This window comes from Arabidopsis thaliana, chromosome 3, assembly GCF_000001735.4.
Source record: "Arabidopsis thaliana chromosome 3, partial sequence".
Lineage (NCBI taxonomy): Eukaryota > Viridiplantae > Streptophyta > Magnoliopsida > Brassicales > Brassicaceae > Arabidopsis > Arabidopsis thaliana.
The window spans coordinates 3,283,359-3,307,040 of NC_003074.8; the positions used below are offsets into that span (position 1 = coordinate 3,283,359).

General features: G+C 37.3%; 6 protein-coding genes and 1 pseudogene across 9 annotated transcripts; 6 read left to right on the forward strand and 1 right to left on the reverse strand.

Moving 5' to 3' along the window:
- The first annotated feature begins 2,473 nt into the window (after positions 1-2,473).
- AT3G10530 (Transducin/WD40 repeat-like superfamily protein) lies at positions 2,474-5,522 on the forward strand. The gene is made up of 9 exons (NM_111889.4): positions 2,474-2,733; positions 2,904-2,978; positions 3,068-3,133; positions 3,219-3,308; positions 3,510-3,642; positions 3,786-3,904; positions 3,996-4,063; positions 4,156-4,204; positions 4,287-5,522. Exons 2-9 carry the CDS (start codon positions 2,919-2,921, stop codon positions 5,310-5,312), a joined length of 1,611 nt encoding a protein of 536 aa, NP_187664.2. The 5' UTR covers positions 2,474-2,733; positions 2,904-2,918; the 3' UTR covers positions 5,313-5,522.
- A 796-nt stretch (positions 5,523-6,318) lies between these two features.
- Positions 6,319-9,551, forward strand: AT3G10540 (3-phosphoinositide-dependent protein kinase). The gene is made up of 11 exons (NM_111890.4): positions 6,319-6,731; positions 6,909-7,089; positions 7,206-7,258; positions 7,342-7,443; positions 7,531-7,639; positions 7,723-7,801; positions 7,955-8,120; positions 8,207-8,341; positions 8,429-8,583; positions 8,678-8,900; positions 8,988-9,551. Exons 1-11 carry the CDS (start codon positions 6,558-6,560, stop codon positions 9,069-9,071), a joined length of 1,461 nt encoding a protein of 486 aa, NP_187665.2. The 5' UTR covers positions 6,319-6,557; the 3' UTR covers positions 9,072-9,551.
- MTM1 (Myotubularin-like phosphatases II superfamily) lies at positions 9,532-15,263 on the reverse strand. The gene is made up of 19 exons (NM_111891.7): positions 14,978-15,263; positions 14,731-14,799; positions 14,505-14,579; positions 14,268-14,339; positions 14,079-14,148; positions 13,757-13,806; positions 13,387-13,676; positions 13,107-13,180; positions 12,941-13,004; positions 12,753-12,818; positions 12,341-12,440; positions 12,141-12,254; positions 11,855-12,024; positions 11,614-11,698; positions 11,129-11,347; positions 10,953-11,012; positions 10,793-10,857; positions 10,422-10,701; positions 9,532-10,334 (listed from the first exon to the last, which is right to left on the reverse strand). The coding sequence occupies exons 1-19, from the start codon at positions 15,092-15,094 to the stop codon at positions 9,852-9,854; spliced, it is 2,523 nt and encodes an 840-aa protein (NP_187666.5). The 5' UTR covers positions 15,095-15,263; the 3' UTR covers positions 9,532-9,851.
- A 1,271-nt stretch (positions 15,264-16,534) lies between these two features.
- UNE9 (Cytochrome P450 superfamily protein) lies at positions 16,535-18,346 on the forward strand. Its single transcript, NM_111892.2, has one exon. The coding sequence runs from the start codon at positions 16,581-16,583 to the stop codon at positions 18,123-18,125; it is 1,545 nt and encodes a 514-aa protein (NP_187667.1). The 5' UTR covers positions 16,535-16,580; the 3' UTR covers positions 18,126-18,346.
- Positions 18,347-18,528: 182 nt separating this feature from the next.
- Positions 18,529-20,624, forward strand: CYP77A6 (cytochrome P450, family 77, subfamily A, polypeptide 6). Its single transcript, NM_111893.4, has one exon. It carries the CDS (start codon positions 18,798-18,800, stop codon positions 20,337-20,339), a length of 1,542 nt encoding a protein of 513 aa, NP_187668.1. The 5' UTR covers positions 18,529-18,797; the 3' UTR covers positions 20,340-20,624.
- Positions 20,625-20,866: 242 nt separating this feature from the next.
- On the forward strand, positions 20,867-23,146 carry APEM9 (3-phosphoinositide-dependent protein kinase-1). 3 transcript variants are annotated; one of them, NM_180224.4, is made up of 6 exons: positions 20,867-21,031; positions 21,358-21,534; positions 21,697-21,774; positions 22,068-22,341; positions 22,429-22,736; positions 22,828-23,146. In NM_180224.4, exons 1-6 carry the CDS (start codon positions 20,988-20,990, stop codon positions 22,946-22,948), a joined length of 1,002 nt encoding a protein of 333 aa, NP_850555.1. In that variant the 5' UTR covers positions 20,867-20,987; the 3' UTR covers positions 22,949-23,146. The 3 variants fall into 3 exon arrangements, with proteins under 3 accessions (NP_850555.1, NP_001327604.1, NP_001327603.1); NM_001337883.1 differs by having other exon boundaries at positions 20,910-21,031; positions 21,358-21,774; NM_001337884.1 differs by lacking the exons at positions 20,867-21,031; positions 21,358-21,534 and having other exon boundaries at positions 21,607-21,774.
- Positions 23,147-23,149: 3 nt separating this feature from the next.
- Positions 23,150-23,677, forward strand: AT3G10575 (annotated as a pseudogene). Its single transcript has one exon.
- Positions 23,678-23,682: the final 5 nt, after the last annotated feature.

Sequence of the window (23,682 nt, forward strand, 5' to 3'; positions counted from 1 at the left end):
ATATTTTGGACATGCCACGTAGAAAAGCATGTGATGATGATATATACTGTATATAGAGTAGATCTGTGTAAGTGAGTCAGTGGTAATATCTAACTAAAAAAGTACAGAAATGGAAAGATCTATATGATCTCTCTCGCAGGATCTCAATCTCTGGCCCTTTTTTTTGTCAACCCTTCTTCCTCTCTTATTATGTTCTTCTCTCTCTTTTCTTTTGGTTACTGTAATTTGTTTTTTTGTTTATTGACATTGACACGTTTTCTTGCTTCGATTTTTACGGAAAGAGAGATATGTATATGAGGAATTAGGATAAGTCGATGTAATTTTGTAAGGCCACGAAACCATACGATCACAATCAAACAATCTGTAGCATTTAGAATCCATCAATTATAATCGATGTTGAAGTTTCGGTGGTCCAATATACTTACGGTTGTTAAAACTTTGGCCAAAACGAATCGTCTAAAAGCAATACCAGATTTAAATGGAATGTAAATGGAAAAGGAATCGAGAAATAAGAACAACTGATCTTAAAGTCTCACAATGTCCTACAAATTAAAAATGCACTTGTAATAATAGTAATAATAATTAATTATATTAAAAAAACTCCTTGCAATAAAATCATAATTTATGTAATTCAAAATAGATCTTGTCTGAATTAGTTTCAACATATTTCCTAGAAATGCAAAGATTAATGAACAAAAGCAGGACATATATAATAAATCAGATTAGAGAACTTCTAGATCTAGTTCTATTACTTAGTCAATCGATTAAAAGTTCTATACACTCAGAAAAAAAAGGATATATATTCATAATATAGACAGTTTAACAACTTGAGTTGAAGGAAAGATTCTCACATATATTTTCGAGGCATAAGACACGATGGCCCTACCATTACAGGATGATAACAAGGAACGAACATTGTAGACACAAGAATCACTGTTACAGGTTGGTAACAAAGAAAACGAACCTAAATTGATAAGAATGAACGTGTCTTTTTTTTTTTTTTTTTTGGCAATCCAAATTTTGTTGCATATGCATAGGATTCCAAATCATTTCTGTTTGTTCTTTTGTTTCGACCGTGTTTTTTTGTTAACTTTAAATTATATAAGTTAGATGCATAAAATTAGTACACACCCATATAGAAGAAGACAAATAATCATGTGTCTATCACATGAAATTAAACTGTTTGAGTATATATATTAGACCGGAATTTAATATGTAATTTTACTAATTAAAAAATGCTTTCAAATTCGTAATAAGTCGCAAATCAAATTTCGTTGTTACATTTTTAAAAGAAAGTATTTCTTCTTTTCAAGGAAATATTTTTTAAACAAGATCAATAAAATACGTATTCTAAATATAGATTAACTCTCTTGTTCCATGTGTATCTGTGTTTGGTGATGTAAAGAGCTCATTTACAGACATTTCTTTTTCTTGTAAAGCGGATATATTGTAATGATCGCATGTGAAACGTAATTACGTAAAGCGACATGCAAATCTGAGTTATGGTATATTAATTACAGTTTTTGTATTGACGTGAATTTTAAAAATGAATTTGTTTAGCATCCACTGCCGTTTTAACATTTTATTCGTTGTAATGTACAATGTCGACAAAGAAAGCAAGTGAAACGTAACGTGCATGGCCTCCAAATCATGAACTTATTCGTAAAATATCATTTCTATAATAATATAGTTTAGCTATATATCGCAATAATAAATAGAAAAACCATAAAATTCCAAAGAATATATTACCAATCGACACCAAAAAGTAAAGATAAGGGTCATAATGGGCTCTCCCTTGGATGGTTTAGAATCTTCGTAACCAATTGTCTCCCTAGTCCCTATTATAGCTTTGAGAGATGAACGAGTAATACTGTATCAATCATACAATATATATATATATATATTAATTTGACATATATATTAGAGCTAACCAAAAACAAATATCGCAATAGCTTAGATTAGTGAATGATAGTTAATTGTTACATTTGATAACTCATTATTAGACCGCCAAGAGTCCCATCAAACTAGCAGGTTCATGCGGCCACGCCGGGACCAAGATCTGGTTCTTTTATTTCCCATAACAAGAATCTTTTTCATTTTATTTATATTATAGAGAACTTTTAAAGCAGTCTGGTTATGTTGGATCTGGAGGAAAATCAGGAAAGTACATTTGATTTTTTAAATGTACTCATATGAAAATGTAAACAAAACATGAATAATCCTTTATATATGGGAGTGGGACCTAGATTTTTTTTGTTGCTATTTAACAAAACAACATTTCTCCAACATTCTGAAAAACAGGATCACTTGTTTTGTTTCACTGTACAGTAGAAGAGTTTTCACTAACTAGTAAACTAATTAATTAGTGATTTTTATTTTTTTTTAATCAACTCAGGCCTAATTGAGATAACTTGTTCGTGGGTATCAGGCCCAATATAAAGTATTCTAAGGCCTACTCAATAATATCTCCAATATTTTTATTTTCGGACAGATCATTTATTTATTTTTGTAATATTTTGTTTTTTCTTCTCGTAAAACCCTAAAATATACAAAACCCTCAAATTCAGTCTACCAGCGAGGATCGATGTCGGAGCTCACAGTATCTCCTTTCACGCATTAACTCAATTTATCTGCTAAACCCTAAATAGCTTCACGCCGTTTTTCTAATTCTCAATCAAAGCTTCACCGCCGCCGTGTGTTGTTCTTTCTCCGAGTCGTGTTCTCTAATCTCAGGTGAAGCTTCTTTCTTCAATTTGCCTTTGGTTTCGTTTCGAAAAATCATGTCTTTTCTAAGATTTATCTCCGGTGCTAATCAGAATTAGTCGGTATCTAATGGGTTTCTGAATTATCTGTCTGGTTTGGTATCAGTGTTTAATTGTAATTGAGTTGTTTGGTTCGTTTAGGTGATAAGGATCAAGATGGAGATTAGTTCAGAGGATAACAATCTTATGGAGAAGGTTTTGCCTCCTGTTGAGCAGGTACTAACTTGGTTGGTTTTGAATTCTTAACAGTTTATTATTTGTGGGTTTTGGCAAAGTTGAGGACTTTGATTCAAATTTGTATGCAGGAGAGTGATGTTGAGCTGGAGACTAAAGTTAAGAAATATCTTAGAGGAGAAGGTGCTAATCTTGAGGTATATATATGTTTATATAGCTTTTGATGATTGTGTCTTTTGGTTGTGAAATGCAGTGGTTGAGTGTTTTCTTTGTGTTCCACAGACATTGAAAGATAAGAAACTAAAGACTCAACTTGCTTCACGAGAAAAGTTGTATGGGAAGTCTGCCAAAGCTGCTGCTAAAATCGAGAAGGTAAGTTTACTCCTTCATTTAGCTCTGTGTGGATCTTGTTTGACCCTTTTTCCGGTGCTTCGTGAAGATGAGATAATCTGTTGTGTATCTCTGTTTTCACATCGAGCAACTGTTTTTAATTCTTCTGGTCTTGATGGTTCAGCTTGTTTTGAGTTCTTAATTATTGTCTTTTGACGTGGTTGTGTTTTTTTGTGTGTGTAGTGGCTCTTGCCTGCTGAGGCAGGTTACTTGGAGACTGAAGGTCTAGAGAAGACATGGCGAGTAAAGCAGACAGATATTGCCAACGAAGTAGATATATTAAGTTCAAGAAACCAATATGACATAGTGCTCCCAGGTATATATGCTCAATAGCTTTTTCTGAAAGACAATCATATCTTATCTATGTAAAATTTTAAGTTTGGTTAGTCTGTGGGAGAAATATCCTCATTGCAGTTTGTGCTTCTAATTCATTTTACTGACACCGGTGAACATATGTAGATTTTGGCCCGTACAAACTTGATTTTACTGCAAGTGGTCGGCATATGTTAGCTGGTGGTCGCAAAGGTCACCTTGCTCTTTTAGACATGATGAATATGAGCTTAATTAAAGAGATTCAGGTCTGCTTTTCTATTTTATCATAATTTTTATCAGTGCTTGTTATTTGTAAAATTTTATTTGGTTCTCAACAGAAATTGATGATATCTGCAGGTAAGAGAAACAGTACGCGATGTTGCATTCCTGCACAATGATCAATTCTTTGCAGCTGCACAGAAAAAGTATGTATTTCAATGCTAATACAATAAACATTTTTGGGCCTTGTGATTTGGAGGTGCATGGTCTAATATCTTATCTTGTCGAATTTTGGCAGGTATGCTTATATTTATGGGAGAGATGGAACTGAGCTGCATTGTTTGAAGGTGAGATTATACATTTCGGTTGAACAAAAGAAACATATGCCTAGTGTTCTTGGTTATTGACTCTAAACTTTGTCTATCCCAGGAACGTGGTCCAGTGGCCAGACTTCGGTTCCTAAAGAACCATTTCCTGCTTGCATCAGTAAACATGTCTGGGCAGCTACATTATCAAGATGTAACCCATGGAGGCATGGTCGCTAGTATCCGAACAGGTAAAGGCCGAACAGATGTAATGGAAGTGAATCCTTACAATAGTGTTGTTGGCTTGGGACATTCCGGTGGAACTGTCACAATGTGGAAACCCACTAGCCAAGCACCTCTTGTCCAGATGCAGTGTCACCCTGGGCCAGTGTCATCTGTCGCATTTCATCCAAATGGTCATCTCATGGCTACATCCGGTAAAGAGCGTAAAATCAAGATCTGGGATTTACGTAAATTCGAGGAAGTTCAGACTATTCACAGTTTTCATGCAAAAACGCTGAGTTTCAGTCAGAAAGGTTTGCTAGCAGCTGGAACTGGATCGTTTGTTCAGATTTTAGGAGATTCGAGTGGTGGTTCTTCACATAACTACACTAGATACATGAACCACTCGATGGTGAAAGGTTATCAAATCGAGAAGGTTATGTTCAGACCATATGAGGATGTTATTGGAATTGGTCACTCGATGGGTTGGTCTAGCATTCTAATTCCAGGGTCTGGAGAACCCAATTTCGATTCTTGGGTGGCTAATCCATTTGAAACATCGAAACAGAGACGGGAGAAGGAAGTCCATTCGCTTCTTGATAAACTTCCACCTGAGACAATCATGCTGGACCCTTCAAAGATTGGTGCGATGAGACCCTCTAGGAGGAAAGAGAAGCCATCAAGAGGAGAGATAGAAGCTGAGAAGGAGGTGGCCATAGAAGCAGCAAAGAGCACTGAGCTGAAGAACAAGACGAAAGGAAGGAATAAGCCGAGCAAGCGGACTAAGAAGAAGAAAGAGATGGTGGAGAATGCAAAGCGAACATTCCCGGAGCAAGAGCACAATACCGCGATTAAGAAGAGAAGAATCGTAGAAGATGCTGCTGCTGAGCTACCAACGAGTTTAAAAAGGTTTGCCAGGAAAAACTGAATGGGTTTTCCACCTTGAGGCTTGAGCGTTTTGATTATCTTTCTCCTCACTTTTGGCAATTTTGTAGTATGGGAATTGTTACGAACTTACGATATTGAAGTTTTGTTTTTAGACAGGAAGACAGAACATCGAACTATGTAATGAGGCTATGTTATATTTTCTAATTCTATTCAATATGAAATAGCAAATCAGCAAAATAAACAATTAAGCAAAAAGTTGCAGTACTTCAATTGAAGACAACAAATTCTTTTACTTGAAATATCTACTTAAATAATTCTCACCGTAGATGTAGATTTAATTTCTTTTCAGAACATTCCACATATGTATTTCAAAAAGAACCCAACTTAAATAACAACTATATGACTCCATAACTTTAAAACTAAACTGCATTTTTTGTTCACTAGTTAGTTGCTCCATTGACAATAATAAATTGAGCATAGCAGATTTTTTGTAAGAAAAAAGTTATGATACTACATTTGATGGCCCTCATCTTCTGTGTAATTAGGTTAAACTTTTTTTTGTTCTCCTGTGTAATTGTATACTTGTTTCCTCTGTATATACAATTTAAATGATATATCCATGATTATAAACTAAACCAAGAAAAAGAAGTTTATAACACAAGGAACAGCAAGTTCGACGGGAACCGGATAATACAGAAGCATCGTAAAATAAAAAGCTGAGAAACATTCATTCTTCAACAGGTTCATGTACAAGTGAGATAATCAAAGCCCTCTTAGTTAACCAAGGCTTCCATGCGTCGGACCACTTCCCCATTGGACCGGAGGTGCAAATAAAAATTAGGACAAATAAATATAGGCTGGCTGGCGAACAACGGATCAAGTTCAAGGTTCGAGCTATAGATTTTTGTCGATAGGCTTGGGTTCGAATCGAAAACATTTTATCTAATTTTATGGCCCAATAGAGAGTGTTTCCAAGGCCTACTCAAAATCTCCATTATTATTATTATTATTATTTTCTTACAGCTAATTTTATTTTTAATTAACGAAGAAGAAGAAATGATGAAGAAAGTGTCACATTCATTCCTCCGATTCTTCTTCTTCACCTCCCCTTCTTCGAATTTCTCTCCTTCCCTTTTCATCCTTTTGAAATTTCTCGTCTTTCTTCTTCGAAATTGGAAACTCACAGCAGCACCTGAAAAATAACATCATAAGCTTCAAGATCCAATTTGGGTCGTTCTGTGTTTTCTTCTGATGGGTCTCGTCGAAATGTAGAACAAGTTTGGAGATGTTGACAATGGACAAGGAATTTGATTCAAAGCTTACTCTTCAAGGGAATTCATCTTCAAATGGTGAAACTATTTCCAGAAGCAAAAGCTTCGCCTTTAAGGCTCCTCAGGAGAATTTCACTTACCATGATTTCGAGCTCGGCAAGATCTATGGCGTTGGCTCTTATTCTAAGGTTTCATTTTTTCTATTCTTTTCACATTTTTTTTCCTGTAAAAATCTCATCTTTTCTGCAATTTGGTTTGAATCATGAATCAATTCATATCTTGGAGATTTTTTATGGGAAATGGAAAACTTTTTCATTGCTCTAAGTTAACTTTAGCTGGATTCTGCTTATGTGTAATTGAATCAGGTTGTTAGGGCGAAGAAGAAGGATAATGGAACTGTGTATGCCTTGAAGATCATGGACAAAAAGTTTATCACCAAGGAGAATAAAACAGCTTATGTCAAATTGGAGAGGATTGTTCTTGATCAACTCGAACATCCCGGGATTGTGAAACTCTTCTTTACGTTTCAGGATACACAATCACTATGTAGGTAGTTTCTATTCAAGTGGCTTTGTTTCAGTAGACCATTAATTGTTTTCACTAGTGTGTGTGTTTGAAAGGCTGTAATTATGAGTGATACTGGGTCATTCTCATTTTTGTAGACATGGCGCTTGAGTCTTGTGAAGGTGGGGAACTTTTCGACCAAATCACCAGAGTAAGATATTATTTGAGAATCTAGGAGATTGATTCATATTCTCAAAATGTAGTTGCGTTATGGTTTTGTTTTGTGTTTGGCAGAAAGGTCGTCTATCTGAGGATGAAGCTCGGTTCTACAGTGCAGAAGTTGTTGATGCTCTTGAGTATATACATAATATGGGACTGATACATCGAGATATTAAGGTAGCTTCTCTTTCACATATCATCTCTTATAAGATCCAACAAGGGCATCATTTTGCTAACAATTATCCCTTAATTTTGATTGTGTAGCCGGAGAATCTGTTGTTAACTTTAGATGGGCACATAAAGATTGCTGATTTTGGTAGCGTAAAGCCAATGCAAGACAGCCAAATCACAGTGCTTCCTAATGCGGCTTCTGGTAATATGAAGTTCATGATCCTTTTTCTATATTCTTGAGCTTAAGGTCTTTTCGATAGTTGTGTAAACTTGTGAATTATGCAGATGATAAGGCGTGCACTTTTGTCGGGACGGCTGCATATGTTCCTCCTGAAGTTCTAAACTCCTCTCCAGCAACGTTCGGGTAAGAGTTTTGTGTTAGAACAAACTTTGACCACTATGTGATGAATATATGGAGTTTTTTTTTTTTGAAGTAGTCTTTTAGTTATGTGGATTACTACATATCCTCTTACTTAGAACAATTTTTCTTTGGTATTTCTGGAACTTATTCAAACAGAAATGATCTCTGGGCACTCGGCTGCACTCTGTACCAAATGCTTTCAGGAACTTCCCCATTCAAGGATGCAAGTGAATGGCTGATTTTCCAAAGAATTATAGCTAGAGATATAAAGTTTCCAAATCATTTCTCAGAAGCAGCAAGAGACCTCATCGACCGATTGCTAGTAAGATAGGCTTCACTTTTAGCCAGTCTTTTCTAGATCAAAAGTCATCGTTATAATTGTTTTGTTGTGGTTATGGTTCATTTCAGGATACAGATCCTAGTAGAAGACCAGGAGCTGGATCAGAAGGTTATGATTCTCTCAAGAGACATCCTTTCTTCAAGGGAGTTGACTGGAAGAACCTAAGGTCACAAACTCCTCCAAAACTAGCTCCAGATCCTGCGGTATTTACCTTCTTTAGTTACTTCTAATTGCCGCACCAAAAAAATTCCCGTCTTGTCCTTCTCTTGAGTCAGTTTTATCTTTTTCAGTCTCAATCAGCATCTCCTGAGAGGGACGGTTCTCCATGGAATCCAACACATGTTGGAGATACCTCAGTCTTGCAGAACGATGGACACAATGGACTCTCTGAATCCTCAGGTTCCATAACTCGGCTTGCCTCCATAGACTCTTTCGATTCAAGATGGTGAGACTCTCCTAGGCTTTTACTTCTTTTTCACGAAAACTCTCAGTTTTAAAATCTAACTTGGTTTTCTAATGTTTGAATCGTAATGTAACAGGCAACAGTTTCTAGAACCGGGAGAATCGGTTCTAATGATATCAGCAGTGAAGAAGCTACAGAAAATCACAAGTAAGAAGGTGCAGCTAATACTCACCAACAAACCAAGACTGATATACGTTGACCCATCAAAGCTTGTAGTAAAAGGGAATATTATCTGGTCTGATAACTCCAACGACCTCAACGTTCAAGTCTCAAGTCCTTCCCATTTCAAGATTTGCACAGTAATACCCAATCCAATGGCTCCCTTGTTCAGGTTTTTTCCTCTGCAATTGAAATGTGATTGTTGATTCTTGTTTTTGTTTTGGCAGCCGAAGAAAGTTTTATCGTTTGAAGATGCGAAGCAAAGAGCTTTGCAGTGGAAAAAGGCAATCGAAACTCTTCAAAACCGTTGAGACTCGTAGCTGATGGTGTCAATTCATTAAGTTCCTATTTTATTTTTCCTCCCTTTTCTTTAATTCAATTGATTACATCTCATATGCAAAGAGAAGAAGAGTCTTCTCTGCATTCAAGACATGCCTCGGGCCGTAGGTTTCTTCTCCGATCCCAGAAGATGATAACTAAGAGTTGCATTACTCTGTTTTGGGTCCAGTGTCAGATTTATGAATGACAGTAACCAAAGTAAAAGTGTAAAACCTAAGCTAATATGGATCGGTTTGCTGTTTCAATTTCGGTTTGGTTCCGTGTTACTCAATTATATTTGGTTTAAGTTCTTTCATTCGGTTTTCTGTCCAAGATGAAGAGAGATGGAGAGAGTTAAAAGAGTTATTGTACGACTCATCAACTTGCGCAAACACAACACAAATTGTACCAAAGTTTGTCTGTTTCGATTCTCTTAGATGAATAATCAACTAGGGTTATTATAAGAAACTTAAAAGGCTAATAGTAGATTTATATGAAACTGTACATCACTTTCAATTTTTGTTTTTAACCAAAAAGAATCATAAATCTAAATCAAATATTTTGAGGTTAAGAAAAACTGATGCTTTTAGTTTTAGCTATACACAAGAGTAAAAAAAAAAGAAGATGTGACTCCCTTGTTCCAAAAACTAAGGGTGTCAGTTTATATGGTTATGCTCCCGCCATTTCTTCCGACGGTTTTTTATTGATGATTCTGATCCTCCACTGGCTTTATTCTGTTTAAAAATTACATCTTCCTTCGGATTCTGATTCACTCATTTAGGTTGGAAATAGCTATCGTAGATGGCAAGCCGATCAAACGCATCAAAATTTGCTTTTAACCCGACAAACTGACTTCCGACATGAGCACATCCTACTTCAGGCCATCGACATACTCCTTCTCTTGTACGCAATGGACACAACGCTTCACAAACTCGCCCTTTCGGGTTTCCAGATGTATTTTCTTCAGGCATTAGTGAGATTGATACAGAAACATCTGAGTTGTTCCCGTGTCTGTTTCGTCTCCTAGGGTTATTCTCCAGAGAGCTCCTTGGGTCATCTTCGACATCAGATGTGGTGAAGTTAATCTTGCACCCGAGTGATTGTACTGCTCGGGTTAAAGCTGCATATTCCTTGGTAGCTCGATTTGCTGATTCTCTAGCTACCCAACTCAAATGCCTTTCTCTTAGCAACTCTGCACTTAATGACTCCATTGCGAAAGATATCTCGTCCACTCTTCTTTCTGCTGCTTCTTTCTCCTGTTTCAAATCAATTAGAATGTTAAAAACTTTGATACATTATAGAGCCATAGAGAGCAGGTAAGGGAGATTAGTTAATTAAGTTACCTTTTGCATTTCGGAATATTTCACTGTCATGGCTCTACATTGGACTCCAATATCTGCAGCTTTAGCTTCCTCAGGACAAGCCCACCGGAGATGGAACTGGGGCCAAAGGGTAGGAGCTAGAGATGCTGCAGGAGGTAGTAATGGGCCGTCATACTTCAAAGGATCATAGAATGGGTTACAATGGACATGAGAAGTTGCACTAAATGAACGCAGATCAGTCAAGTACGCCCATAGGCATCCACAGGCATCAGCAATCCCACATTGTTCCCTCTCTTTTTCACTGAAATTTACACCAGCTCAGATATTGATAAATCATAATACCAATTATTTTCAGAATCACTTCAGTTTGGAGCTTCAAAAGAAAGTTTTACCTGTTGCATAAGAAGTTCCCAAAACGACATGAAAGCAAGCAATCCATAAAATCTACCAGGAAAGTCTGCAACACCAAATATGAAGGCAAATGACTACACTATTATTACTGGAAGAAGTTGAACATGAAATCTTCAGAAATATGTTTGACTTCATACATACCGGAGAAAACTCAAAAGCACAAGGATACATCCGCATTAGCTGTGAAACGCTATCAATCCACTGGAAACACATAGATGTAAACATACTATAAGCTGTTGGTCTGCCAACCCATTGAAATAGATCTAAACAAACCAAAAGTATTACTATAATTGCAAGAGGAATAATTGCTCGGTCACCTGCATAAATATAGGTGAATAATTGTTATGCCCATGGGAAGAGCTTGAAGATTGTGAGGCTGCTGATCCTGAAGACTGACGCACAGGAGATGAAGGGAAACTTCCAGCAGACGAAGACTGCCTAGGAAAGTCAAAATTACCAGATCCTGATATGTTAGGCATTCCTACACGATCCGAAAATGGGTGACCAAAAGCAAGCCAATCCTTTTCGACAAGAGCCTGATGTGAGGTTAATAGAAAAGATTAAATAAGACAACAGGGTAGGGAACAAGAATCTCATATAGAATGTTGATGCACAATTAGTTGGAAAGAACATATGAATGATACAGTAACATCTTCATAGGGTGCATAGCAAACATGAATGGATACTAAGAATAGAATTTGATATGGTACTCCAAGAAAAGTTTTACAATTGTAAACCATTAAATTATGCTATGATACTTCAAAAGTAAGAACCCAGAAACACCAAATAGCACAGGGAATACCTGAAACCCAGCAAAAGTTCTGTAGTATGGATCAAGCAATAAGCACGCAAGAGAAACAAGCTGAGTTGTTCTGTCCCATCCATCACTGCGCAATGACATACGAAGAGTCATGATATAACAAATAATCTTTTTCACCCTGATGATAATAGAAGGTTTTCTACAAACAGACGTATATTCATCTTATCACGAGGACAGAAATTGGTTAAGCAGTTGGCCGGTGATGTGAGTCAAGGTAGCTAACCTGCAGTGCACAAGAACTGATGCCGACTCCATAGCAACACGTGCAGCAATCCATGCTGCACCAGCTAAGACGCTCTGGATGTGTATCAACCAGCCACTATCTCCAAGTAAAGATACTGAAGCAGACATACTACTAAGATTACCTCCTCCCCAGGTCCAACCACCGTGTCTCTGCAGAATTCACACATACATATATCTTAATGATACGCAACATAAAAATATTATATATCATATTGTATCCCCTCAAAGAAATCCGTCAAAAAAGTTACTTGATATTCAGTACTTACCAAGAACGATGATCTCCCATCGGATGATGTTGTACCGTGCATATCTAAATAATCTCTAACGCGGGAAAAGCTCTCCCTCATTGCATGTATGTTGTCTATGCCAAAGAAAACAATCTGAAGAAAGAAACATAGTCACTAAAATCATGGAATTCCAGAAGATCAAGACTTTAATAATCAAACCACCAAGACCATTCACTAACTTCAGATTGAAAATAATTGGAAGATGATTCTGAGCCACCTCCCATTGCTCCATTGGCTAATGCATTTTTCCTAGGTCTTGCATCAGCAATATAAAGCTTCCTACAAAGTAAAAACAAAAACAAGATGAGATAAGTGCATCTTTGTAACTATAAACCACATGAGTTGAGTTCAACACATACTTGTAAATGAAAAGGAAAAAAAACTGTCAACCATATTGGTTATCTAACAGCAGGTATTTTAATAGTAACCAAACAGACATTTTGATGCATTTAGAAGATGATCTCGCGTCCAGCAAGCCCCACAAAAGTGCTAATTTCCCTTTGTGAGATGCATTCGTGATTCATAAATTTTAAATCTTTATAACGAAACATAAAATACAAGACATGTAAGAGTTAACCATATTAAGCTCACCTTCGTTCTCCCTTAGCACCAGGTAACTGAGAGCAGAATGCAGCAACTAGTTTTTCATCAAGATTACTGTTGGATAAAATAAAACAAATCAATAGTCAGAATCTAGTGCGTCTAGAAAATTTGAAATCCAAAACTAAAACAAAATGTTATCAAAAATGTCTCCTCGTGAAATTGAAAGTTTTATATACCTCCTCATATTCATCATAAGACCCACTAAAGGTTGTGATGAGCGTGCAATCACAGCTCCACTTCCTGCAATTGAGGTTAAGATCAAAATCAGTATATCATTTTGGAAGCAATACAACCACAATTAAAATGGAAGCAACCAAAAGTCCAAAATATCTGCCTTCCTACCTGGCTGACACCATGTGATCACAGGTAAGCGACATCTTGCCCGGAAAGAACACGCCTGGAGCAGCTCTGCATCACTATCAGCAACAGTGACTTGTTATTTTTTTATTATTTATCAATACTCAAATAGGAACATGGTCTTTACACGCAAAACGAGATATGGCAAACCAGTGAAGAGGATTATTCTGGAAAGCTCGTAAAATATGAACATAGAACCACTCAAAAGTCTAGGAGGTATTGATAGAGACTTCTTTAAATCCCTGACAAGATATTGGTGTCCTACCTTATGGATTTTGGAATCATAAAAGCAAATGGATAAGTCTGACACAAGTTGTAATTGGAGTTCAAGTCGCTTATTCGCCACAGCTCATTGGACAATGTGAACGCACCATCTTCAATCATATCCATTGATGCTCGTATTGAACTTTTTCCGAGAAGACGGAAATATTCATTAAGCAATCTTTCCTTTGGGTTTGCGTTACCAAATTTGGAAGGCCCGCATGCAAAAGTATATAGATCCCAAACTCTCTCTGGCTTGGTACACTTCAGTAATGCATCAAACACATTACGTCTCTGCAAATGTAAGTTTTGAAGGTTAGACAGAATTTACGGAGAAATGACTAAGGCAGCATAAGAGGAAGTGAGAGTTTCACCTGCTTGGTGCGAGGACGAAAGCCATAAACAATTATCCTCATGTCTTTGCCTGCAAGATGAAAGTGATCATAACATATAATGTCAAGTAAAGATACAAGACGCATCAAATAAAGATGTAAGAGAAGTAGAAAACACTTCAACCAACATCACTGTGGGAAGATGTCCATTGTCCAAGATAATATTGGGACGTCAAGAATCAAGGAAAAAAAACATGAAACACAATTCAACGTCATAGCGAATATTAAGCTATGACGTGAAAACCAGGTGAAACAAAACTTAGGGGAAATCAAATCTAGCAAACAATAAAATCCGGTCACATACCAGTGACCTGTAAAAGACGTCTTGGTGGAATCTTGTCAGACTGACGGGGACTTGATTGAACTTTCAGAACCTATGAACACATCACCCATCAATCAGAAAATGCACAGACTTAACAATATAAAACCCTAGAGCCTAACTTAAATAGTATTAATCAAATAGCTCTGTCCCCAGGGGTGTATAGCAACTGACCATTTTGTTAAACTTCTCAATAGTTGCCAATGGAATTGTACCAAGTGGAATGACTTTTCTGGTTCCTTCACTCTTCACAAAAGAGAAACAAAGAATATATTGATCAACAGTACTTAAAAACTAAAGGCCTAATCCTGAAATAGTGAAATATAAGTAAGTTCAAGATCTGTATAATTACATTGGCCAGAAAAAATAGATCAAATGCATATAAGAAACAGAGGAAAGATAATATCATACCAAAAAAAGAATACGGAAATTAGTCACCAAAAGGGTTCCTGCCTCATCGGTGTTAATAAGCACAACTCCATAACCCTGCAAATAAAGTCCAAAATCATATTACTTCAACAACATATTCTTCACACTAGTATCATGGACAAATGCAAATTGCATACCAAGTCTCAAATTCAATAGCCGGATATGGTAACAAAAATTCAAATAAAAGAGACACTTTGACCAACTCTACCTCGACGATGACCCTCTCCGATTCCAGCAAGCAACTCAAATTCGAGAAAGAACCTGACCCTGAAGTTGACTGCGACCAATCAAAAGAGAACCAAAGCAGAAATTGTTTGAGCAATCAATTTCAATACAATAACCAAATTATGAGCTTTTTGGATACGAAAAAAGAAACGACATTCACGTGATGTCTGTGTAATTGTGGGTTAAAAGGGGAAAAAGCGTGAATCAGGAGAGAATTGAGAGCAAATTACATCGAGTTTGGTCCATTCAAGCGTGTCCCAACTACCGGTACCATCCATCTTTTCTGATTCCGAAGAATAATCACGCAGCGACCTTACTCGCCCAGACGGTGGTCTCGGCGGCGTCATGAAAAAGGGGGGAGAGAAAGAGACGGTGACGAGGCTTCTGGTGATCACCTGCCGATCAACGGAGCAAAACGACGGATTTGTTTCGCCACACCAATCAATTAATACGACACTGTTTTGGTTTGGTACGAAGTTGTCGTTTTTTTCCTTTTGTACTTTATTTTGTTTAGTGTTATCTATTTGTATTTATCGGCAACCAAAAAAAAAAAAAATCAAGGCAAAATAATCTGAGGTCAATCAAAATATTTACCAAAATATTTTTCCATAATAATTCTTTATCTTAACGCTAATTTAGAAATTTAACTAAAGTTAAATTATTCAAAATACTGTTTTTCGTATTAGATATAATGTACGAAATGTTTTTCTTATATAAAGTTAAATTTTGGACGGTAGAAGAACTTATCTCTAGTTGTGCACAATTATATGTCACCGTCTTAACAACAAAAAGTCACAAACTACTAAATAATCCACAGGTGTTTATCAACAATTTGAATTGTATTAAACATCAACATCAATAATCTTCAAAGCCATGTCACCTGAATTATCCAAGTTGAATTTATAAAAGACCAAAATTACCTGCAACACTCTGTCGGTTCAGAAAAATTCCGCAATCGTTTCCCCCTTGATTTATAATAGTATATTTCTCATTAGTTTTTACCTAAAAAATAATAATTTCAGCATATTAAAATTAATCACTAAACCCCGGAATACTTGAAAATAGAAAATACATGACTAAAAAAAAAAGTAAAAGAAAAAAAAAGCACACACTACTTTTTGCACCATTTCCCGGTGCTCTTCGAATGTCCGTTCCTCAATACATATGTACCACTTCAATCCAAAAGATATGTCGGTACTAATTTGTAAAATTATAACCACTTTAAAACCTAACTAAGTCAATATTCTATAACACATAGCATGTTGCCTCCTCTTACCACTTAAAAAACACTACAACATGTTATATGTTTTCAACCATTGTAACTCGTTATCCTCTCGAGCTGATCGGCCAAATCAGCTTTTTAAGCAATCAATCTTGCGTGGTTTTTGCAGTAACTTATAAGAAACGTTTCCATATAATGCTGAGCCCATTCTCAATTTCCATCAGATTATATAACGTCTAACTGTTTCTAAGTAATGATTTTATACTCCATATAACATATAACCGATTGCTATAACATGCTGTATACACGTCTAATATGATTATTATACATGTAAATAAATGAAACTATATCGCAAATAGAAATGGTAAGCAATAATGCGAAGGCGTTAAAAAGATAATTATACGAAGAAATAGGAAAACAAACATCAAATTAAGATTTACAAGTCAAGTAACGACCGTTACGGCTTTATAACATTGACGATTAACCTAACAAAAATTATTTGCCTACTACAAAAATATTTCAGTCTTATAATTATAAAGCTTCCTCTTTTCTTCTTCTTCAATTCATCCGAAGCTAAAAGAAAACACTAGAGGAGGTGAAGATTTTTAAAAATGTCATTCTTATCATTTTCTCCTATTTCTCTGGACTTATTATCTAGTAATGTCTTCTTAACCATTCTAGCGATTATCATATCCGGTTTACTTAAAACCATTACGTACCGGAAACACAATTCGAACCATTTAAATCTCCCGCCCGGCCCACCAGGATGGCCGGTGATCGGAAACTTATTTCAGTTCACGCGCTCCGGGAAACAGTTTTTCGAGTACGTCGAGGATCTCGTAAAGATCTACGGTCCGATTCTTACTCTCAGGCTTGGTACTCGAACAATGATCATCATCTCCGACGCCAGTCTCGCCCACGAAGCGTTAATCGAACGTGGAGCACAATTCGCGACCCGACCCGTTGAAACTCCGACCCGGAAAATCTTCAGCTCCAGTGAAATCACAGTTCATTCCGCTATGTATGGACCTGTGTGGAGGTCATTGAGACGGAACATGGTTCAGAACATGCTTAGCTCGAATCGGCTCAAGGAGTTTGGTTCTGTTAGAAAATCCGCCATGGATAAACTCATCGAGAGAATCAAATCTGAAGCTAGAGACAACGATGGACTCGTCTGGGTTCTGCAAAACAGCAGATACGCTGCGTTTTGTGTTTTATTAGATATCTGTTTTGGAGTTGAGATGGAAGAGGAATCAATTGAGAAGATGGATCAGTTGATGACGGCGATATTAAACGCCGTTGATCCAAAACTCCACGATTACCTTCCGATCTTAACGCCGTTTAACTACAATGAGAGAAATCGTGCTCTTAAGCTTCGTCGGGAACTTGTAGATTTCGTCGTCGGATTCATCGAGAAACGACGGAAGGCGATTCGGACCGCAACGGTATCGTCTTTCTCGTATCTTGATACACTCTTTGATCTTAGAATCATCGAAGGAAGTGAAACGACGCCGTCTGATGAAGATCTTGTAACGCTCTGTTCGGAGTTTCTCAATGCCGGTACGGACACGACTGGGGCGGCGATCGAGTGGGGAATCGCAGAGTTGATAGCGAATCCCGAGATTCAATCTCGACTGTACGATGAGATTAAATCAACGGTTGGAGATCGTGCGGTCGATGAAAGAGACGTGGACAAAATGGTCTTGTTACAAGCTGTAGTCAAAGAGATTCTCCGGCGACATCCACCGACTTACTTTACATTAAGTCACGGTGTAACGGAACCAACGACTCTCTCTGGCTATAACATCCCTGTCGGGGTCAACATTGAGTTTTATCTTCCCGGAATTAGTGAAGACCCGAAGATCTGGTCAGAGCCAAAAAAGTTCGACCCTGACCGGTTCTTATCAGGGCGGGAAGACGCCGATATAACAGGAGTTGCTGGAGTGAAGATGATGCCTTTTGGTGTTGGCCGTAGGATCTGTCCGGGGATGGGAATGGCGACGGTACATGTGCATTTGATGATAGCGAGGATGGTTCAAGAGTTCGAGTGGTTAGCCTATCCACCGCAGAGCGAGATGGATTTTGCCGGGAAGTTGGTGTTTGCGGTTGTGATGAAGAAGCCGTTGAGGGCCATGGTGAGACCTAGGGTACAATGAAAGCCGCAGGTTTGTAGCATATCCAACTTTTAAAAATGAATAAATGCTGTATGGAATACATGCATAAACTGATAAACACTCTCATGTAAAAATGAATACAAGAAGCATATTGGTACTCAAGTCATGTTTTCCATTAAGAATCTTTTAGAATTCTGTTATCTTTGAGGGTAAAAACTTAACTATGTTTGTAATAAAAGCTTAGAATGAGAATTTGGTAAAACAACTGTCATGCTAAACACTAAAAATGGGAGAATACAAAATAAACTTGAGATATGAGTATTTTGTTTGTTACAATTTATGATGCTAAAGCCAAAAACATTGAGAAAAGAAAAAAAAAACATAATCTTCTTAACTGAGAAACGTTGACATGCAGAATCACACGTTAGAAGATAACTACCGTGTGTTAGCAAACAATTTACACGATTACAACTACTGTACTAGTCATGAAAGACAAGACTTTAAATTTCCATCGTACTTCTTGTGCATACCAAACTCAGCCTCATAAAATTAAATGAAACCAATCGCAAAACTGGTTACTTTAAATTCTCCTCACCTAAATTATCATGCTCTGCTCTGTTTTTATACCTTCCTCTGCTTTTCCCTTCCACTCTTAATCCTCCATAGCTACAAACAAAGCTCAGTGAAAAGAAGAAGAAAAACAAGAAGCTAAAAATGTCTATCCTTTCGTTTCCTCACACTTTCTTTAACATCTCTCCTTCACTCTTCTACACTATCCTTATATCCAGTTTAGTTCTACTGATCCTCACGCGCCGGAGTGCTAAATCAAAGATCGTGAAGCTTCCTCCAGGTCCTCCGGGGTGGCCGGTGGTTGGAAACCTCTTCCAATTCGCGCGCTCCGGGAAGCAGTTTTACGAGTACGTTGACGATGTAAGGAAAAAATACGGTCCTATCTACACGTTGAGGATGGGAAGTCGAACAATGATCATAATCTCTGATTCAGCTCTCGTCCACGACGTTCTGATTCAACGTGGACCAATGTTCGCAACCCGACCCACCGAGAATCCGACCCGAACCATCTTCAGCTCCAACACTTTCACCGTTAACGCTTCAGCGTACGGTCCAGTATGGCGATCCCTGAGAAAGAACATGGTACAGAACATGTTAAGCTCGATCCGGTTCAGAGAATTCGGGTCGTTGAGACAATCCGCAATGGATAAACTCGTCGAGAGGATCAAATCAGAAGCTAAAGACAACGACGGTCTTGTTTGGGTCCTAAGAAACGCAAGATTCGCTGCGTTTTGTATTCTTTTGGAGATGTGTTTTGGAATCGAAATGGATGAAGAATCGATATTGAATATGGATCAAGTGATGAAGAAAGTGTTGATCACACTCAATCCAAGACTCGATGATTATCTCCCGATTCTTGCTCCGTTTTATTCCAAGGAGAGAGCAAGAGCTCTCGAGGTTCGTTGTGAACAAGTTGATTTCATCGTTAAACTCATCGAGAGACGACGGAGAGCGATTCAGAAGCCGGGGACTGATAAAACGGCGTCGTCTTTTTCTTATCTTGATACACTCTTTGACCTTAAAACCGAAGGTCGTATAACGACGCCGTCTAATGAAGAGCTTGTGTCGCTCTGCTCTGAGTTTCTTAACGGTGGTACGGATACGACGGGGACGGCGATCGAGTGGGGTATAGCGCAACTGATTGTGAATCCTGAGATTCAATCTCGGCTCTACGATGAGATTAAATCAACGGTTGGAGATCGTGAGGTTGAGGAAAAAGATGTGGATAAAATGGTCTTTTTACAAGCCGTTGTTAAGGAGATTTTACGGAAACATCCTCCGACATACTTTACGTTGACTCATTCCGTCACGGAGCCGACGACGGTCGCCGGTTACGATGTTCCCGTTGGGATTAACGTTGAGTTTTATCTTCCGGGAATAAATGAGGATCCAAAGCTTTGGTCTGATCCGAAGAAATTTAACCCGGATCGGTTTATTTCGGGTAAGGAGGAAGCGGACATAACCGGTGTAACCGGAGTTAAAATGATGCCGTTCGGTATTGGCCGTCGGATCTGTCCGGGGCTAGCGATGGCGACCGTACACGTGCATTTGATGCTAGCGAAGATGGTTCAAGAGTTTGAGTGGAGCGCTTATCCGCCGGAAAGTGAAATTGATTTCGCCGGGAAATTGGAGTTTACGGTGGTAATGAAGAAACCGTTGAGAGCCATGGTTAAGCCAAGGGTCTAAATTTGTTTAATTATGAAAACGATGTGTGCTTATATATTAAAGAAGGAACCTATACTCTTGAAATTTGTCAAGTGCTTTGTGAATTTCTAGTAAAAGATTTCATTTATTGTCAAAACACATCAATAAATGATTTTGCTTTTTTTTTTTTTTTTCAATGTAAAACTGAGCTACCTTGAGATTGTGCTTAACACTAATAATTTCGTACATACACCGAAAGTAGGGCCAAGTAGCTATAAAGAGAAGAGACATGTCGATGTCAAAAATGAAAAAGACATGAATGTGATGCTGGACTTTCATTGAGCCGCAAAAGTTAGCTCAGATTTTAACTTGTTAACTAATCTTGTTGCATGTTCATGAATCATTGAATGTTTGAAATAACAGTTCACGCAATGTATCACTGTTCTACTTCACTTTTAATGCGAAACTAATGGCCCATTAACAACCAGAATAATGCTAATCATCATTTTTGGGCTTAGCTTGCTTTGATTAGATTTGTGAAGGAGAAGCCCATTATATTGGCCCAATAGCAAATACCCAATTAATTCCTCTCCCTCGCTTCTTCCTCGTTCTTCATTCGAGCAGAATCAATCTCATCGCTCTGTTGTGTCTAATTGAAGCTTTGGATAAGCTTCTTCCAATACCTCTACAATGGAGGCAACTGATATTTGGGGAGAAATTGAACGTTCTGAGAGGTATTCCTGAGAATTTGCTTAAATTTTAATTTTTCATGCTTGCGAATTTTGGTTCCGTACTTGGCCATGTGTATAAGGAGAAGTCAAAATTTTCTCAGAATTAGTTATCACGATAATTATCTATCCGGCTTTGATTCAGTCATGTATAGAGTTTGTAGAAAAACGATTCATCACAGACTTGACAAGAAACAAGTTCAAATGAAATTGCTTATGATGATGTCCACTCAAATTTATCTCATACTTGTAAAAATTATCTGTTTTCAAGTTGAGAAATTGGCTCAGTACCAATTTCATTACTCATTTTTTTTTTTGTTGGATGTGTATAGTTACCTAGTGTGCTCTATGTATGAAGAGGCAGAGTCATTATCTTCCTCTATACTGAAAAGAATATTTGGCAACATTGATGTTTTATCCGACGAAGCTTCTCAAGGTGATCATCAATTTCATGATATGTTGGAATCTGCTGGTATGGTCTTAGTTCAATCCTTGCATGGAATCGGCAGGTATATTTCATTTACTGTATTCAGATGTTATAACATGAGTAGTTCTTTTGCCTCTTACTTCTGTTTGGAATTGGATGCTCTAAAGAAACTTTAGAGTCTTGGACGCTTGTTGTAGTTTTGGCTATGTGATAGTTTTTGCCAACAAATGCCTTTTTCATGCAGGACAGTTGAGATTGTAAATGAGTTAAGAGATGTGTTTGGAGAAGTTGCAGCTATTCCTGTTCAAGTTCTTCTTACTGGGTATTGTTCTTGTTCTAAATCTTTCAAAGTATTACAGCTTAAGATGCTTTAAAAGGAGAATATTTGGTTCTTTTTGCAGTTTATTTTTCAAAACTAGGAGTAAAATACATTCATTTTATTTGCTAACTTTTTCTTCTTAAGGGGAGTACAATAACATTCATTTTATTTGCAAACTTTTTCTTCTTAAGGGGAGTACAATACTGCTCTCTGGATGCATTAGCATAGACAAAAGTCACAGAACAAGATTGTTGAAATCTAGTTTATTGATCTTCTTCCCTTTTTTTCCCTTTTAGAGTATGCCTTCAAATATCAAATGGTTCCTATTTGGGTGTACGTGATATTCTGGAAGAGTTCTTTAGAATATGGGTTTACAAGGACAACCACTATATCCTAAATGATGCTGGAGTAAGTACAAAAGGATTCCATGCGAAAAACTGTTTAGATATTGATGAGTACATGGAAGTCGTTGAGCTGTATACTTTTGGAGTTCTTGCAAAATTTTCAAATGACATGGGCCTAGCCATTTCATGGGTTGAAAAAGCTGCATTGCCTGAGGAAAGGCGACAGGTACTAACTATTGAATATTTTCGTGAGTTGTGTATGAAATTGTGAATTTGTTCTAACTATGATGCTACACTAAACTGTCTATTTCAGGGGATTTTGAGAAGATTGCATTCCTTACTTTCTCTCAAAACAGCTAGTTCTTTTGAGGAAAATTCCAAAGATTCTTCTTATGCTGTAGTGAATAACAAGAAGTCGTTGGGTAATGAAAAGAATGATGAGATTGATTCTTTCCTGAAACTATCTAAACAGCATGAACCTTGGTCACTTTGGTCATCCCATCCTCTAAGCCTCAAGGTTGGTAATACCCAATTTAGCATGTCCAGGGGAAAGGTTGCCGTAAGCCTTGTTGGATTAATCATATGTTATGCTTTGAAGAGAAAACGAGCTGCTTTGATAAGGTAAGAATTCTTATAAGCTTGTTTCTATGCTTGAATGATCAGAAGTTGTGTGATGAAAAAATACATTGTGAAACTTGTTTACTTGTTTCAGGATCATTCGCAGGCAAATGGAGTCCACGAGAAAAGCAATAGTAGATTTCTGGAAGCTTGCGTTTTCATACCAAGTGAATCCTCTTGCAGCAATTCAATCCATACCAAGCACCACAACATGAAGATGGATCAAAATTTGGCATTGAAAATGCCTATGTAATACCAAACCAACACTCAAATATTTTCATAATTGGTTCTATTCAAAGTTCAAACTTAGTTTTCCCAAACTTCTCCACTTATATCAAACTGTAATCACTGAACATGATTAAGAACCCGTTGCATATTATGTTTTATCTATATTTCTCCTTGCCTTTTTAATATGGGATAAATCCTCGTATGTTTGGATTTCGAAGAAGCAAGGGATTACAGTTTCAGATTCAAAGCTTACACTTCAAGGGAATTCATCTTCTAATGGTGAAACTATTTACAGAAGCAAAAGCTTCGCCTTTAAGGCTCCTCAGGAGAATTTCACTTACCATGATTTCGAGCTCGGCAAGATCTATGGCGTTGGCTCTTATTCAAAGGATTCATTTTTTCGATTTTTTTTCCTGTAAAAATCACACCTTTTTCTGCAATTTGGTTTGATTCATGAATCAATTCATATCCTGGAGATTTTACGTATGTGTAATTGAATCAGGTTGTTAGGGCGAAGAAGAAGGATAATGGAACTGTGTATGCCTTAAAGATCATGGACAAAAAGTTTATCACCAAAGAGAATAAAACCGCTTATGTCAAATTGGAGAGGATTGTTCTTGATCAACTCGAACATCCCGAGATTGTGAAACTGTTCTTTACTTTTCAAGACACGCAATCACTATGTAGGTAGTTTCTATTCAACTAAAGTCTAGACTAGAAC

Bases quoted from the DNA above. Each gene is read 5' to 3' on its own strand.
- UNE9 (NM_111892.2), top strand. From the start codon at position 16,581: ATGTCATTCTTATCATTTTCTCCTATTTCTCTGGACTTATTATCTAGT.
- APEM9 (NM_180224.4), top strand. From the start codon at position 20,988: ATGGAGGCAACTGATATTTGGGGAGAAATTGAACGTTCTGAGAG. The intron at 21,032-21,357 runs GTATTCCTGAGA...GGATGTGTATAG, and splicing joins GAAATTGAACGTTCTGAGAG to TTACCTAGTGTGCTCTATGT. The intron at 21,535-21,696 runs GTATATTTCATT...TTTTTCATGCAG, and splicing joins TCCTTGCATGGAATCGGCAG to GACAGTTGAGATTGTAAATG.
- AT3G10540 (NM_111890.4), top strand. From the start codon at position 6,558: ATGTTGACAATGGACAAGGAATTTGATTCAAAGCTTACTCTTCAAGGG. The intron at 7,640-7,722 runs GTAATATGAAGT...TGAATTATGCAG, and splicing joins GCTTCCTAATGCGGCTTCTG to ATGATAAGGCGTGCACTTTT. The intron at 8,121-8,206 runs GTAAGATAGGCT...GGTTCATTTCAG, and splicing joins ACCTCATCGACCGATTGCTA to GATACAGATCCTAGTAGAAG.
- AT3G10530 (NM_111889.4), top strand. From the start codon at position 2,919: ATGGAGATTAGTTCAGAGGATAACAATCTTATGGAGAAGGTTTTGCCT. The intron at 2,979-3,067 runs GTACTAACTTGG...ATTTGTATGCAG, and splicing joins TTTTGCCTCCTGTTGAGCAG to GAGAGTGATGTTGAGCTGGA. The intron at 4,064-4,155 runs GTATGTATTTCA...GAATTTTGGCAG, and splicing joins TTTGCAGCTGCACAGAAAAA to GTATGCTTATATTTATGGGA.
- CYP77A6 (NM_111893.4), top strand. From the start codon at position 18,798: ATGTCTATCCTTTCGTTTCCTCACACTTTCTTTAACATCTCTCCTTCA.
- MTM1 (NM_111891.7), bottom strand. From the start codon at position 15,094: ATGACGCCGCCGAGACCACCGTCTGGGCGAGTAAGGTCGCTGCGTGAT. The intron at 14,580-14,730 runs GTAGAGTTGGTC...CTTTATTTGCAG, and splicing joins CGGAGAGGGTCATCGTCGAG to GGTTATGGAGTTGTGCTTAT. The intron at 13,807-14,078 runs GTATGTGACCGG...TTCATCTTGCAG, and splicing joins ACGTCTTTTACAGGTCACTG to GCAAAGACATGAGGATAATT.